The following is a 16,154-nucleotide window of genomic DNA, read 5'->3' as shown; positions in this document are numbered from 1 at the left end:
TTGGAAGAAGGCTATTGCTTCCACTAGAAATTTTGCATTGCTATACAATTGTCTACCTAGCACAAAGTCATTTTGATCGCTCTGTATCAATGACACATCTGATCTAGCAATCAGCATCCCCAATGCTTTAGCCACGATCTTCTAATCAGCATCCAATACATTGATTGGTCAGTAACAATTAACATCATCCGCTTTTTTGCCTGGCTCTAAAAAACTCAATTTTCCCTTTGAGAAATGAATGATGTTGGAGCTGCTCAGCAAGTATGTGATTAATTATATAAGTCTTAATTGGAGTTAATTATTTAAAAGCGTTCTTGTAGATTACGGATGGGATCCCATTTTCACCACCATTTGGTACCCTTGCTAGAATATCTTTTATTTCTTTTTCTGTAAAAGAAGATAAGATTTGGGAGGCTTAAGACTCTTATCTAAGAGTCAGTTCATCAAAATAATCATAATCAAGAATTTATATTCTCTCGATTCTTGATCTACAGTATACATTTTCAATACTGTTCTAGTAAAGTTCTGGACATTTCTAACAGGACTGAAGTTATTTTCAGAAGATTTAGTAAGCAACTTGATGATGTTCTTATACTTAATTTTCACTGACCATGCCACTGTTTTCGCAGGACTTCATACCACTGGAAAGCCTGTGGTGGTGATTTCAATTGTTCTTGTTTAGAACATTTCTGCAGCTCACCTTCAGCCATTTCCCAGTGATTCCTGTCAACTTCTGATTCTGTTTGAAGAACATTTTTATTGTTGGGAGCGCTCTATCTTCCTTTCCAATGTAAATATATTTTCCTATTATTCTTAATTTTGGGCAGTGGTTTTAGAGACTATTCTACATCCTATGGCCGCCTTAATGGCCTCCTATACAATTACCACTCTGACCCCAAGTTTATTTTTAAAAAATCCTTTATAAAATTGTTTACATAATTTAAATAATCTAGGTTGTTGAGAAGCAGTTAATTAATTTCCCCCCTGACCTTCCCTTTGTGCAGCTAATTATAGTTACTTTGAGTATGATAGAAGAATGGTCTGAGAACCCATTCGGATTGATTGCATAGCTGATTCAGATTGTGTGAATGAAACATGGAAATACTCAAGTCTAGTGCCGATTTTAAAATTGGTGTATTTTACTGCCTCAGGGTTAAAAATCACCCAAGAAACAATTCAGTCTAACTCATTCTGGAAAATATTGAATAGAGTGGCCAATTTATACTTGATGTGTTTCCGATTCAAGGAGTCCCAACTGAGATTGTGTACAAAATTAAAAACTCCCTCAAAATTATTTCCCCATTCAGTAGTGTAATTGATACAGGTAGATCATTCAAAGTTTGGGGATTTTTTGCAATAAGACCATAGGAGATGATTATTGCAGATATTTTCTCTTGGATATTAAGGTTGATCTAAATTCACTAGCCCTTCTCATATGCGCCATTAGTCAACATTTTTATATTTCCATTTCTACAGATCATTATTGCCACTCTATGTGTTACCTCGGTAGAGGAAACAAACCAAAACTATGCCCAATCCTTCAAACGTATTCATACAGTGAAACTTCACGGTGACCTAATATGTTTATTGCAATAAACCTAGAGGGTTTGTGTTTCTGAATCCATTCTTTAACAGGTTTTGTCTTACATTGATCGATAAAACCAGTTTTACTGAATTAAATTATCTTAAAATCATGCATTTCTTCAGGTGATTTCTAATAAGGATGGGTTATTATAATGGCTAATCAAGTCACTATTTTTTTTGCTAAGCCAACAAGCATTTGCAATGCAATAAGTCTCGCATTTACGCGAGTTTGAGCTATTGACATTGCAAATAACAATGCCTTTTATTTTTGTTTTTAAAACATAAATAAAAAGGCATTGTCATTTACAATGCCAATAGCTTAAACTTGCGTAATTGCGAGACCTATTGTATTGCAAATGCTTGTTTTTGGCTGTTGTTGAAAGTAGTCTATTGCAGCCAAGCCACATTGAAGGCTAATCCCAAATACCAACAAAAACCAATAACCACTGAATTAGCCATTAATGTAGTTTCCAGAGAAGTGGGCAACTTGGCATAAAGCGCTTCGCTTGAAAGCCTTGTCAGGTGTAGTAAGCACTATATTAATGCAACTACAATGCAATACAATTTAATGTCAGAATGCTCAAAATGTCACTAGCTTATTCTTGACATTCCAGTACTTTCAGCTTTTGTTTTCCCATTATAAATGAAGAACTATGAGTACTAGAAGCCAAATAAAAAACAAGCATCAGCAATGCCAATCATTTTCATCTTGTATATTGAAAACTTTTTTCCTAAGCTTCAGGAACACGTGACACAGGCACAGTGTAGGTCTAAGCCGTGCAAGATTCACTACCACAAAGCAAGGCACTTGATAACAGCAGTCAAAGTTTCTCCCACACGTTGAACTTGTTCAAAAGAGTCATAGAAGTGTAAACCGCCATAAATGCACAAAACAGGGCCAACATGTATAAGAACCGTGCAATCTTCCTTCACATCATTGGACCATGCATAGGCAGCAGCAGTGCACTATTACTCACACACAAATAATTGGTAAAGTATGTGCAGCAGCAGTGTCACGATTGCCGGCATCACTGACACAAGATGGCGGCTTGGGAACACGCATGCGCGAGGAAGTCAGGCAAGCTTAAAAGCCTGACTCTCCCCTGACATCGCACTTTGAGTTCTAGCATTTCCCGTTGAGGTTGTGCGCTTCCGGTTCGCGTCGAGACCCTCACTCCCTTCGGCGGTTCCTGTCTGCAGTATCCCTCATTCTTGGACTCTCCGTTACCCTTGGCTGCCGTTCTTTTCCGGGACCCATGACGGCGTTCTGGTTCCCCTTCCATTTGATTACCCATTCCTTGTGGACTGCCTGAATTTTTGCCCCATTCACCGAGCCGGACAGCAGAGGGTCTGGTTCCGCTGGCAGGCTGGACGATTGTTTCTTGGTTCCGCCCGTCGGCCAGGACTCCATTGGTTCCGCCGGCCGGACTTCTGGCTGTTGATTCCGCCTGTCAGCCGGACCCCCTTACACTGTAGTTCCGTTCCACTGCCATCCTAAAGCCCCTACTCCTGATGGTCACCAGTCTCCTTCCCTCTACTGTTGGCCGGGACTTCATTTACTTACAAGACCTATCAGAAACTGAAAATAAGTTGGAAACCGAAGACTACGGTAACAGCGTTTTGCGCTGCCCTTTTTTGTTTACTATTTACCAAGTTACCTTTCGCATGAAGACAGGGTATTTTGATTCTCTAAATGCATTGAAGTTCAGATTACCACCAGACATTTCCCGGCCCATTGTTTAGCAAGACTGGTGAGCAGTAGTTTTACGTTTATGGATTATAGTTGTGCATTTATGTCAGGTTTACGTATTCATGAACTTTACTCCTTCCACACAGCACAGTCTCCTGGACAACACATCCTCTTTTCCCCAGCCCCAATCAGAAGAAGGGAGCCTTAAGGTACTTATAGAAGGGTTTAGAATTGTTGCATGAAAGAATACACAAATTGCCATCTAACAAAGCCCCTTCTTTTTCAATTTTGTTTAAAACAAAAGCCCCCGTGGAAAGTGAACTACGTCGAAGGATTTCTTTCCCTTTTTCCTTGTTTTGTCTCCCTTCTTCCCCTGATTACCATTGTTATTTAGGGTTTGATAAGCACGATAGGTGGTTTGGGGAGGTAGCGGACCTTTTCTTCAGTTCCTGGGCGCTTCTGCAGAAACACAGGTGAGCTCCTGACAGAACGCAAAGCCCAAAAAGAAAAAGAACTATATTCTGCCCAAGCGTCATGGAACTGAACCAAGTGACGTTGGCTGATTTAGCCAACATGATTGGGAACCTACAAGTAGAAACCCAGTCCCTAGCCACACGAGTAGATGTCTTACAGAGAGAGAGAGAGAAGAGTGGACGCCGACTTAAGTAGACCAGGTTCTAGTGTGTCTAATCCTGTCATACACGTATCCACTCTCCAGTCCATTCCATTAGCACCCCTTGAACATTTCTTAGGCGATACGGCTAGGTTCGCAACTTTCATAAGCCAGTGTCAGTTACATTTTATATGCAAGGCAGCCTGTTTTCCTACAGACCAAGCAAAGGGGGCTTTTGTTATTTCTTACCTTGGGGGTTCTGCCGCTAACTGGACCATACCCCTGATTGAGAGGGATGACCCTTTATTACATGACTACAACGCGTTCAGAAGAGAGCTTAGAAAACTGTTCGACAGGCACACCTTCACTCATTCTGCAGACACCGAGTTATTGAACTTGAAGCAGGGAACCAAGGAGTTAGCCACGTATATCACCACGTTTCACAGATTAGTCACAGAAGGTATGTTCAGAAGCATCTGCACTGTGGTATTTTGCAATGTTTGAAGATTGTTCAAGGCTAAAAGTTTCAGGATCTGCTTTATCTTTATCCTATTGGCTAGAAGACTTGCATGTATTGAAACCTAAGACCTGTGAAATCAGAGGTTACATTGGTAAAACTATTACAGAGACATAGAAACGTTTTTTATTTCTTAGCATAAAGCCTCACTGAGTATTCTACTTAATGGATTTACTTCCCTCATCCAAATCTTAGCAACTAAGGGAGTGGTAAGTCTCCCAAATATCATTAATTTAAAAACAGCTGCTACATTTAGAATGATTCTTCTGCCAGTGTTTTGAAAGGGGCGCTTTAAACTGGGTTTTTTGCTCTGTGAAAATGATTCAACAATTGTCTTGATACAGAATCCCCCAATATTGCTATTTCTTCCATTGAGCTTTGATAAACAACTGTAACATTCTAGCTGGGGCGCGCACCTCAGTTATTCTTGCTTTAAAAAAAAGAAAAAGAAAAACAATTAAGACTACTTTGAGTGTTGTCCGTTCCTACCTTTTGGGGCTTCTGGGTTAGAGTCAGGCCAACAAGACCACAAACAAAGTGTATATAACTGCATTCAACAAACTATTTACTTATTATTATAAATGATAAATCTACTGATAATTTTAAAGCCAAAATCGAATTTTGTTTGAAAATCTGCTCACTGAACATTTTCCTTCTGCCTTGCACCTGCGATTCACTAATATTTTGAGTATAAGCACGGATTCCTCTTATATTATACCAAGTGAGCAGCCAGGCAAAGTAGAGAGCTTGAAGAATTTATCCAAGAGTTGTTGCCTGTTTGGAGCTCACTACTGCTCAAGTACGTTTCACCTGAGAGTGAAGCCTGCTCTACTCTTGGCATGAGGACTCAATCCGCGTTTGTGATGGCCAAGTTGTTAATTTATAACTGCTTCTCAGCTTCAACTGCTTCTCAGCTTCAAGTCAGCAGGTAACACCATTGGAGAGAGTTTGGATCAAAGTGGTTTCATTGTTGGGATCCGGTTTCCACAGTCAAAGACCTTCTAAATCGATTTCAAACAAATTAGTTACTGATGCTACAAGAAAATAAAACTCTTCCCTCTGTTTCCCTTTTGGTTTTCAATTCGTTTTTTCGGATATTGCTTTATCAGAACTCTTTCATCGTCTAAGTTAAATTCGAATGGTTTAATTGATGCATGAGATATGTAGGATAGGTCTCAGCAGCTCTCCATCCATGACATTCTCCTGAAGGGTGCTGGAACCATAGTTGCTGAAAGCATGGCAGTCAGCAGAAAATGAAGTATCATGGGATCAGAGGCTGAGCCCTGCGAGCTTCCCGTGCTCCTTTCCAGACAATTTTTATTATAGAATTAGAAAAGTACAGAAAAACATTTTTAAGGCAACTTTGATGTGGCATTGTAATACATTAATGGTGCTCTGCATATTATGAACTTTTTTATTGTAGCATTGAAAACTTACAAAGAACCATTAACATATTACAATTTTATATAGTGAAAAGATAAAATTGCCTAAATAAACTACATGGTTATGAAACAAAACCTCAAAACCACTACATTTTACTAGCTACATTCAACGTGCCAGAGGACTCAAGCTACACCTCGCTGATGAGGCCCACAAAAACAGAAAACGGTCAGAGATTGCCTGTGTTCTTGTCTGGAGGTAATCTGGCCTGGTGATTAGGACCGAAATTGTCCTTTGTAAGGCAGTCCAAGGTTTAAATCCATGTGTCTGATGCCTGTCTAAAGTGGCAAGCTTGACTAAATAAATACATAAATAGCTCTATGTACTTATAGCCCGCCCTGAATAATCACAAACGACAGATTAATCCAAGCATCCCTCCGATCGCATTTTCTATGTAGGGCACCCTAAATGGGGCAGGTATATCCAAAAGTGGCTCACTACGACATTGGAGTAAAGCTTCACCTCTATGAAGAAGTCCAACAACATCAAATCTGGTCTGTGGCTGCTTATGTTCCTCTTGCTGCAGATGGAATTCTTTTGAATCGAAGAAAACTATCAAGTTTTAAGTCTAGCGTTAGCAAAGACCTTTAGATTTTACTAAAATTGTACTTGTGACATACTTATAAGGGATTTGAGCCAGACGTCTTCGTCTATTGGTCAGGTATTGTGTCAGTCATATACTTCTTATGCCCTCTAGACCATATTGCATGCTCCGCTCCCTTCAGTTATCAGTGATTATAAGTGCGAGTGATGGTATTCTGCCCTTTCACAAAGAGCATATTCACACACAATGTATTTCCTTTCTGTGCCAGAGTGTACTATGGCAATATGTGTTTGAGACCCTAAGATTATTGTTGGCATTTATCCATTTTTTTTTTTTTTTAAATTGACGAGGGTCTGGAATTTTATAGAAAAGATGGATTGGACGAGGAGAGGGAGTTGAGTTTCAGAAATAAGGTAAAGAACATAACTGTTGATCCTTTTGGTAAAAAGCTATTTAATCCTAAGTATATTAGGCACCCAAGAGGGAAGGATTGGTAGCCGTTGGACCAGGTTTCTAACTATATAAAATCTAGATTGCGTAGGTCCTTGGAGAAGGATGAAAGGAATGTGATGTGTGCGGAGTGTTCTAGTCCTGCTATTGATGAGAAGGAGGCTGACACCGAATTTGGATCCAGAACTCATCACATATTTGTTTAAATGGGCAAGGATCCAAGAAAGGGATTAGAAAAGTTCCTGAAGCAGTGCCAAGATAGGGTACTTGATGTTTTTGGACCACTGGCCAAAATCTTTGACACAGTGGAAGAGACATTTTTGAAAGGCTTGGAGCTGGATTTGGCTCTGTTACATGGTGCCAGCGGGCTATCTTTTTCTTGGGGAACGCAAATGCAGCCCTTTTTGCCGAGAGGCAGAAAACTGTGCTTATGCGTATTAACCCACATACGCATAAGCACAGTAGGGAATCTAGCAAGGACGCGTCTAGTAAGGAATCTAGCAAGGATGCGTATGGATTGCTATTTGGAGATGGAATGGCGAAGTCTCTATCAAAGTATATTCGTAACTTCACACGTTTAGACAAGGCACAATAGTCTATACATAGAGTCCTCTCCAACAATAGTTTCAACATGAAGGATGGTAGGAGAGGGCCAGTAACACTGCTTTCAGTTCTAGAAGATTTATGTGGTATTTCTTTTCTTTTTGGGACTTTTGCGCATTGACTGTAAATCCCAATTGATGGAGAAGATGTATTGTAGACAGAGTGTGTTGTAAGCACTTCTGCTGTGTGCTAGCTTTGATGAGCCAATCGTCTAGATATGGGAAGACATGAATTTGTTGTCTTCTTAGATGAGCTGCTACTACTGCTAGACATATTGTGAATACCCTGGGTGCAGTAGTAACTCCGAATGGGAGTACTTTGAATTGATAGTGATTTCCTGCTATCACAAATCTGAGATATATGCCATGTGCTGAGTGAACAAGAATGTGGAAGTAGGCGTCCTTTAAGTCTAGTGTGGACATAAAGTTGTCTTGTTGTAGAAGTGGAAGCACTTGTTGGAGCGTAACCATATGGAAGTGTTCTGACAGTATTTATAGGTTTAATGTTCTGAGATCGAATATTGGTCATAAGGACCCATCTTTTTGGGGATTAGGAAGTACAGTGAGTAAACTCCTGACCCCTGGTGTTGTAATGAAACGGATTCTATAGCTCCTTTTATCAGAAAAGCCTGCACTTCTTGTTTGAGGAGCTGTTGGTGCTCCAGGCACTAACCATGTTGGATAATGTCTAATACCCATTTGTCTGATGTTATTGATTGCCAGATGGGAAAGAATTGTTTTAGTCTTCCCCCGATAGGTGTAAAATGGTTGGTGGGAATTGTAGGCAAGTCCCTGTTTATTGGGTGATGAAGAGGTACCTGAAGGTGTGCCCTTACCTCTGCCTTTGAAATTATTTCCTCTGAACCAGCCTTTATAGAAACCTCTAGATGGAGAGGGTTGTACATTTGATTTGTATGAGGACCCACTAGGTTCTGAGGAATTACCTGTGGATCCTCCTCTATAAAATGAGCGGCGAAAGGAGTCTCTATTGGATGGAGACTGAAGTGCTCCCATTGATTTTGCTAATTCTGTGTCCTTCTTCGTTTTCTCAAGTGACTTGTAAACTTGAGGTCCAAAAAGATTTTGTTTGTCAAAAGGAGCATTAAGGATAGATTGCTGAACCGCTGTTTAAAGCCAGAAATTCTGAGCCATGCATGTCTTTTAAATAGAATGCTGGTGTTGACTCCCCTTGCTGCAGTGTCAGTGGCATCTAATAGAAGAATACAAAATTAATTACCCTTCTTGCACTCATTTTTGCCCTTTTTTCCTGTGTTCTTCTAGGAGATATTGGAGCAGTTTCTCCATTTCATCCCAGTGGGCCCTGTCGTACCTTGCTAATAAGCCTCGTGTGTTGGCTATACGCCAATGGTTGGCGGATTGTGCAGCTACTCGTTTCCCTGATGCATATATCAACTAAGACTCCTTGTCTGGGGGTGGTGCATCCGCTGTAGTTTGGGAATTTGCTATTTTCTGAGCAACAGATACTACCAATGAATTGAAAGGCAACTGCCCTCTAATAAAATCGGATCTGTTGGAGGAGGTTTGTACTTTTTATCAACCCTAGGTGTTAAAATACGAGCACGTATAGAATCTTTTAAAATGTCTCATCATGCCTTTTAACATAGGTAAAGATTGTGCTGTCCTATGTGATGGCCCTAAAGTTACGAATAGAAAATCCTCCTCTAAAGATTCCTTGTGTAGTGTGTCCACATGATAGGAGGCTGCTCTGGAAATCAACTCCTGGTATGCTGGGTTATAGGGAGGTGAGGGTTTGTGGGGTATAGGTAAGGATCATTATCCATTGGACCATCAATTTTATAGTCATTCCATTGAGCTATTGGTGGTGGCCTATCGTCATCCCTATAATCCAAATCATTCTATGTGTGGGGAGAACCCTGTGGTGCAATGTGTAAAGGGTTTGGGCCTGGCGGAGGTGAAGAAGGTGAAGGGGATTGAGGAACAGGATGGACAGGGCTTGTAGCCATGTATTTTTTAGAGGAATTTTGTAAGATGTATCCTCTGAAGGAGATTTCCTTTTGGAAGGCGTGTCCAGTGTCAGGATTAATGAAGATTTTCTTTTGCTTAGGATCCAGCTTTTCAAGCATAATGTCCAATATTGGTTCCGGAAGCTTCTGATGAGCATCCTTTGTTTTTTGGTGCTGAAATTTTCGGTGCCGAGCTGGACCTATCCTTTTTAATTTTTTGGTTTCGGTACTGAAGGCAATTTTTCTGAACTCCGTCCCGAGCCGGAAGGCTTGACTGGCTTTTTCAATGCTGAGGGTGGAGCATTGGAAGCAGTCTCTCGGTGCCAACCATGGCCAGAGGGTAATGAAGGCCCAGAAGCCTTTTGCTTAATGGAAGAAAGTTTGGGAGGCAAAGGGGCTTTCTTACTCACGGGACACCCTGTCTAGCTGGAACGTCTTCGGACTCTAGCTCCATCTCCAAGTCGGAGTTCTATTCTTGGATAGAGAAGGCCTACTCTTCTTCTGCTGCTGCTGATGCCTCTATATCTTCCTGCTCAGTATCTTCTCCGAAGATATTCGGGTAAGTTCAATGTTTTGCTCCTGAATCTCCATTTGTCGAGCCCGACGATCCCGCAAAGTCTTCTTCGATCAGAACGATCGATCGATAAGCGTTGCAATCTTCTTCCTTGAGCTTTGGCGAGAGGCACAAGTTGCAGACTTTATGAAGGTCGGTGCGCAGGTACTTGGAGTTCCATCGGCAGAAGACTGGATACTATAGAACGGAATGGAAGTTAACCGACACGGCTAGGCACGAAGGCTGGCAAATACGTCTTCTCGACCGAAGACATCGAGAGTTTCCTACTTTCTCGACACGCAGAGTATGGCGAAACGCCTACGAAACAATAGCAATGAGGTTACAGTGGATTGTGCACCGTGGGTATCCCGAAGAACTGTTTCGAACCGGAGCACCGCAAACCACGTCCGAACACGATGGAGGAAAGAAAACAATCTAACAATGGAGTTGATGCCCTTGGGCATTATCACCAAAAGGAGGAGTCACCTTACCTTGTGACTGGGAAAGACTTCTTTGAAGAAAAACAACTTGCAAACACCCAGACCCAACATTAGATGGCAGGAGTATGCAAAGCATGTGCATGTACAGCACACATGCCTCAGACATAATTTACCTGCCGCATCACCGCTCTTCTGCTCCTGACTAGCACAGGCTCCCAGAATCCCCTGCGACAAAATCCTGACGATGCTCTGAGCAGCATGAGAGCAGCGTCAGGATTGGCCTGAGTGCCCTCGGGTTGGAGACAGCTTTGTGTGCATGTCGGTTTGGCCGCCCTGGTAGCGACCGGCCAAACCTACATGTGCACTGACAACAGTGGCCACCACTTCCCCTCAGTGACTGTCCCCACAATGGCCTAGCCCAGCCCAGAAGACCCTGGAGAGAAAAATGAAACGAAAATAAACCTAGTTGATCATAATTTTAATTTTCCTGTTTTTACAGATCTTTGAACTGGGAAGTTTTTTCTATTATGCTGATGTTGAAAGTTTATGAATTAGTTTCATACTATGTTTTTTTGTTGCAAAGAATTTGAAGAGGATAGATTTGAAGATGGATTTTTTAGGACAGTCAAGAAGAACAAACAAAAGAGGAGGAAGATGGAGGTCAAGCAGATTATATGCGACTGAACATTCTTTTTTTTATTGTGATGTTTTTAAAGTTCTATTTGGAAGCTCTAAATGATTTGCTGCTCAGAAGGAGTGAATAAAAATTACATCCATAATGCCAGCCTCCTAGTCTTTAATAAAATCTTGATCCTTTAATCAGTAAAACTATAAGATTTGTGATTCTCTGTTAACAGCTAACTCTGTCTACTCTATTAAAAGGAAGTATATTTCTGGTATGGCCACTATTTTCCAAGAACTTCCAATTTCGAATATCTTCGCTAAAACAAACTTATCTTTTTTTTACCCACCTTCATACTTAACACTCAAATGTATGTAATATAACACACTTTAAGGGTCAAGAAATTGTTTAAATCCAGGAAGCCATTTGAAATCCTCAGAGGAAGCCAGATTAAATGGCTTTTTCTTCACACCCACTTAAGATTTTGTCATGGTCCTTTAAATACTGACAAAAAATCCTACATAAAGTTCAATAAACACTAAGAACTACGATGAAACTAAGATTCTTCAGGAGACTGAAGGTGGTGGGACATCACTCACAAAGGAAGAGTCCACAGCAAAGATGTAAAAACATCCTAATTGTTTGCTAATTTAGATAGTACCTTCTGTGTTATGGTTGTCTTTTCCCAAAAAAGGCTGCAGCCATCAAAGATCTCGCAAGAGTTATACAACAGTGGTACCGCTACATTCTACGGTCTCTACTTGTGTATTCCTGTGTAGTGTGTCAGTCAGTGTTTCAATGGCTGCTAACAGTCACTATTCAAGGTATCAGGCTCCTGAATTTGATAACAAAGGCAAGTTGAAATATGCTCTTTTTCTTGCTCGCCTATTAACGGCTAATAACGGACCTGCTTCATTTGAAAAACGCATTCACCCACATATTTCTATTAAACCCTGTAACAAGCCTTGATTGTAATGAGGAAGTCATCACACAAACAAAACAAGAATTAGCAAAGCTAATAGGTTTCATCTATGTGAGATCTAGTGACGTTCTCTGTTTTTTTAGACATGATGCACAGCAGAGCGGGCTGTTGTCCAGCATGGCATCATATCGCAATTTAAGAAATATTGTACAGCAGGCAGCGCTTCTGTGCTACATCTTCAAAAAACATTAACAAAGCTAAATAGCTCTGCGAGAGCTATTAAGCTTTGTTAATATTTTTTTGTGGTAGACGGGGGCAAGAAGCAGCATGGGCGAGGGAGACAGCGGGGTAGGTGGAGTAGGAGGGCAAAGCAACACGAGGGGTGGTGGGGGAGGGAGTTGGTGGAAGATGTGGAATGGAGGCATGAGGGCTCAAAGAAAATTGCCAACGGAGGGGGGCTAACAACACAGGAGGAGGGAGGTTTGGGCAAGACCACAGATAGTGGACGTTGGGAAGGAGTCCGGAAAAGCACGGACAGCAGGGGAAGGCCGACGGACTATAGACACATGCACTTTCAGGGAGTGCATGTCTAAAAGTAAAACAAGAAGTACCTCGGGAAGTGTGCGGCAAGTGGAAGAAGGACATTGGCTATAAGCAGGAAACTGTAGTTGGTCCATTCTCCACTGCAGGGACAGAAACTCAAAGCCAAGGAGGAAGCAGGGAGCTGCTGACCAATAAGAGGCAAGGAAATGATCGCAATGTGCAAGCCAACCAATGGTAAGTAATGGGAGGGCTCTAAGCCCTCTTTAAGCTTTTATACTACAAGAGATTTCACCTGAGGGCAGCGCAAGCGCTGCCTGCAAGGGAAACCTGACTAAAAGGGCCCATTCGGAGTAAAGTTTTATCTTCATGGAAAAACTGGATTAACTCTATTCATGGAAAAACTGGATTAATTCTGTTCAATAGTTTTTGCTAAAGCAGAGAACAGAAGTTTCTTGGAACTTAATGTGGAAAAGACTCTTTTTTGACTCCTCCTCTTTAACACTTCGAACCCCTTGAAAGATATGCATGATCCTATATATCATGAAACTAAGATGAGTGCACAAAACGTCTGTCAAACTCTGTGCAGATTCGTGAAACAATACCAAAGTTGTTAGCAAGCCAAAATAGAACCTTTCTATAAAAGCTGCGCCGAACCATAAGACTTACTTGACTTTTAAACAAAATCCTGATTTCAATATAGCAAAAAAAACAACATAGAAGACTTTTACTAATTAATCTCCTTACCTCAAAAATTCTAGTAAGGATATAACCCGACTCCATAATCCTGATATTTACTTTAAAATTACTACAAATTTCTGACTTCATTTGGATCATTTGTTAATAAAAAAACAAAAACTCATGTTTGACAACTGTTCATGAAATCAAAAAAGGATCCTGAGCTAGACACAGCCAAAGCCACTACCTACTCAAAATGTGATACAAATCTGCCCAACAGTTTTTCTTCCTATGCGAATTAACAAGAGGTAATTTACTTTTTCACTATCTTAATGCCTCAATTCATTTTAAAGCAGTAAGAATAGTCATTACATCAACTCTTCAAGTTGTCACACTCTTCTAGTCAAAGGCAAGTACATTTATAAAAAGAACAAGATTAAGCAACAAAACGGATAAAATGTGCATTACATCTTAGTTCTGTTTCTATCCTTAGAACAAACAGATGGTGGGGTTCAACTTTAACACTTTCTTCCAGATAGTTTCCCGAGAACGGTCTCTCTTGTTAATAGAGGAAGAGTATAAATGTAACTAGATGTTGCCAGTCCTAATTCCTCCATGACACGTGGGCTGAAGTGGATTTTGAAGGAACATGCAGATGCAAAAAAAAAAAAAATAAGAAGAAAAATCGCAATACCAGCAACAACATTAGACAGCAGAGTAATATACGCATGAATAAGATACAATCTGGGGTTAAAAAAATGTAGCCAACCACTTCACAACAATTTTTTTATGAATTTAGAAGGCAGAAGAATGAGTAAAACAGCAGTTGAACGCTATGACCAGGGCTGAACACCTTACTTACCGCTGCTGCTCTGGTTTGATTTCAAAAAGTCTCATAGTGCGTCTCTGCTTCGCAGATAAACTTTTGGCTTTTGCCTTTTTCTTCCTTTTGGTTTTCTTGCGGTTGTACTCCAAAATCAGGGCTTTGCGTTTTAAATTTGTTTGGATGACTTCATCTGACAAAGATGGCATGCTACGCTTCAGGAATGCATTGACAAACGCTTCCGCCTCCTTAGTTCCTTGTGGCTGAAAATAATAAGTTTGGTGATTCTTTTAAGTTTTATTTCACACTATCAAACAATAAAAAATATTTATTTACTTGGAACATAAATTCTCTATTACGAGTATCTTCAATAATATAACTCCACACGCAAGACAAAGTATGTAAAGCACATGTTCACACTGAAGGGTATCTTGGTGCCGAAACAACAAATGTTTATTGTTAACCAATTCAACAGTGCTCAATTTATTGACCTCGGAAGGCTGAAAGGTTAAAGGGTCCCGCTGGGGTTTGAACCTGTAACCATGAGGTCAACACTGATCACTTCTTTGGATGCATCAGTCCACTGAGAAACAAAATCCTTCAGTCTAGAAAATGCCACCTACTTTTAAGTAGATCTTGCAAAAGTTTAAAAAAATAAAGTGATGCTTATTAAACCTGCATTATGCAGCTACTTACTATCCAGGGCAGCTAAATATGTAAACAACAAAAACACCCGTACTGCTTTCCCCCTGAGGAGCCGTATTCTGTGTTAGGTGTGTTGTAGACCCTTCCGCAAGACCCAACTCATAGAAATGAAAATTACATACACACATAGAACTCACTAATCAGACAAATAGAATTGATATCTTAGTTGGTTGCCTTAATATCTTAGTGAGCAGGTAGATTGGCGTTCACAGCTTTACAATCAAGTTTTAATTAGATATGAATATATCTTTTTAAATAATAAACCAGCAAGCATACATAACCAGATGCACAAGAGTAAGATACAAACACTGGCAAAGTATTAAATTAAACAGCGCTGCAGTTGTGGGTAGTGAAATGCTAGTGGACAAGGTAGGAAAGGGAGCAGGGCTATTATGCAGCACCAGCACGCCATAGTCGAGAGTGAGTCGGTGTTTGCCCTGCAGTGAAATGTTCGCAAATCCTAATGGGTATGCAGACTTTGAGCCGTGTCATTCTTGCCAATGGACATTTTGCCACATGCACTGCAGCACCTAATTAAACAGCACTGCGGCTGTGGGTAGCAAGCTGCCCATGGCCAAGGTAGAAAGGGGAACAGGACTCCAAGGAGGTGGGTGGGGGCACATACCCTGTAAAAATGAAAAAAAGAAAAGCAGCTACAACCTCTGGACAAACACCAGCTTTGAGAATGATTGGCTGTTTGCTGCACAGTAAGATCTCCGTAAATAATGCTCATGCATGCAAGGGCATGAATAAATGTACACTTCTGGGTGCATGAGCTTGCATTCATGCATTAGCACTTTGAAGCCAGATGTACTGGATTTGTCATTGCTTGTTTAACCAGTAAACCTAAATAGGCTGGCCCAGTGCCCCATATTTCTTGGATTGGCTGAAAATCAACGAGCTACCAAGCGCCCTGCTTTGTGTCACAGAAGTATACAGAAAAATTGGAAAGATAAGCAATGCAGGGCTTTAGACATCCCTTTTATTTCATTGTGCCTTGATTTTCATTCACTTTAATAAAGCAACTGACTCTTGTATCATCCAGTTCTTAATTTGAGCCAGTGGTTTCTGGTGTTCGACACTAGCACTTCATTGTCAACACAGGCGCTTGTGACAGTCTGCCACAATGTGGTGCTGTCTGGCTAATTTAGAGATGGCCACAACAACATCCAGTGTGTGGACGATTTGGTTACTGTTACTGTTGATCTAACCAAAATAAGCATGCAACGCACCTTGGTTAAACTACACAAATACAACTTAGACAACAAATTACAAGTAAATGCGGATAAAACCAGAGTAATGATTTTTGGAAAATTTAAGAATAAGCTGACCCAATACTGGAATACAGGACTGTTAAAGGTAGGTTATTATGCAGCATACAACTACTTAAGCGTATAGTTCTCAACAAGTAGCACATCGATCACACACAAGAAAAACATGGAAAAG

General features: G+C 40.7%; 1 protein-coding gene across 1 annotated transcript in view; it reads right to left on the bottom strand.

Moving 5' to 3' along the window:
* POP4 (POP4 ribonuclease P/MRP subunit) overlaps positions 1-16,154 on the bottom strand; it is a 101,886-nt gene that overhangs the window by 45,766 nt on the left and 39,966 nt on the right. Inside the window, exon 4 of the mRNA XM_085638926.1 lies at positions 14,043-14,266. Within this exon, the coding sequence (XP_085495052.1) occupies positions 14,043-14,266 (224 nt within the window). The remainder of the gene's footprint in view (positions 1-14,042; positions 14,267-16,154) is intronic.

This window comes from Triturus cristatus, chromosome 12, assembly GCF_964204655.1.
Source record: "Triturus cristatus chromosome 12, aTriCri1.1, whole genome shotgun sequence".
Classification (NCBI taxonomy): domain Eukaryota; kingdom Metazoa; phylum Chordata; class Amphibia; order Caudata; family Salamandridae; genus Triturus; species Triturus cristatus.
This window is presented reverse-complemented; position numbering and strand designations above follow the sequence as displayed.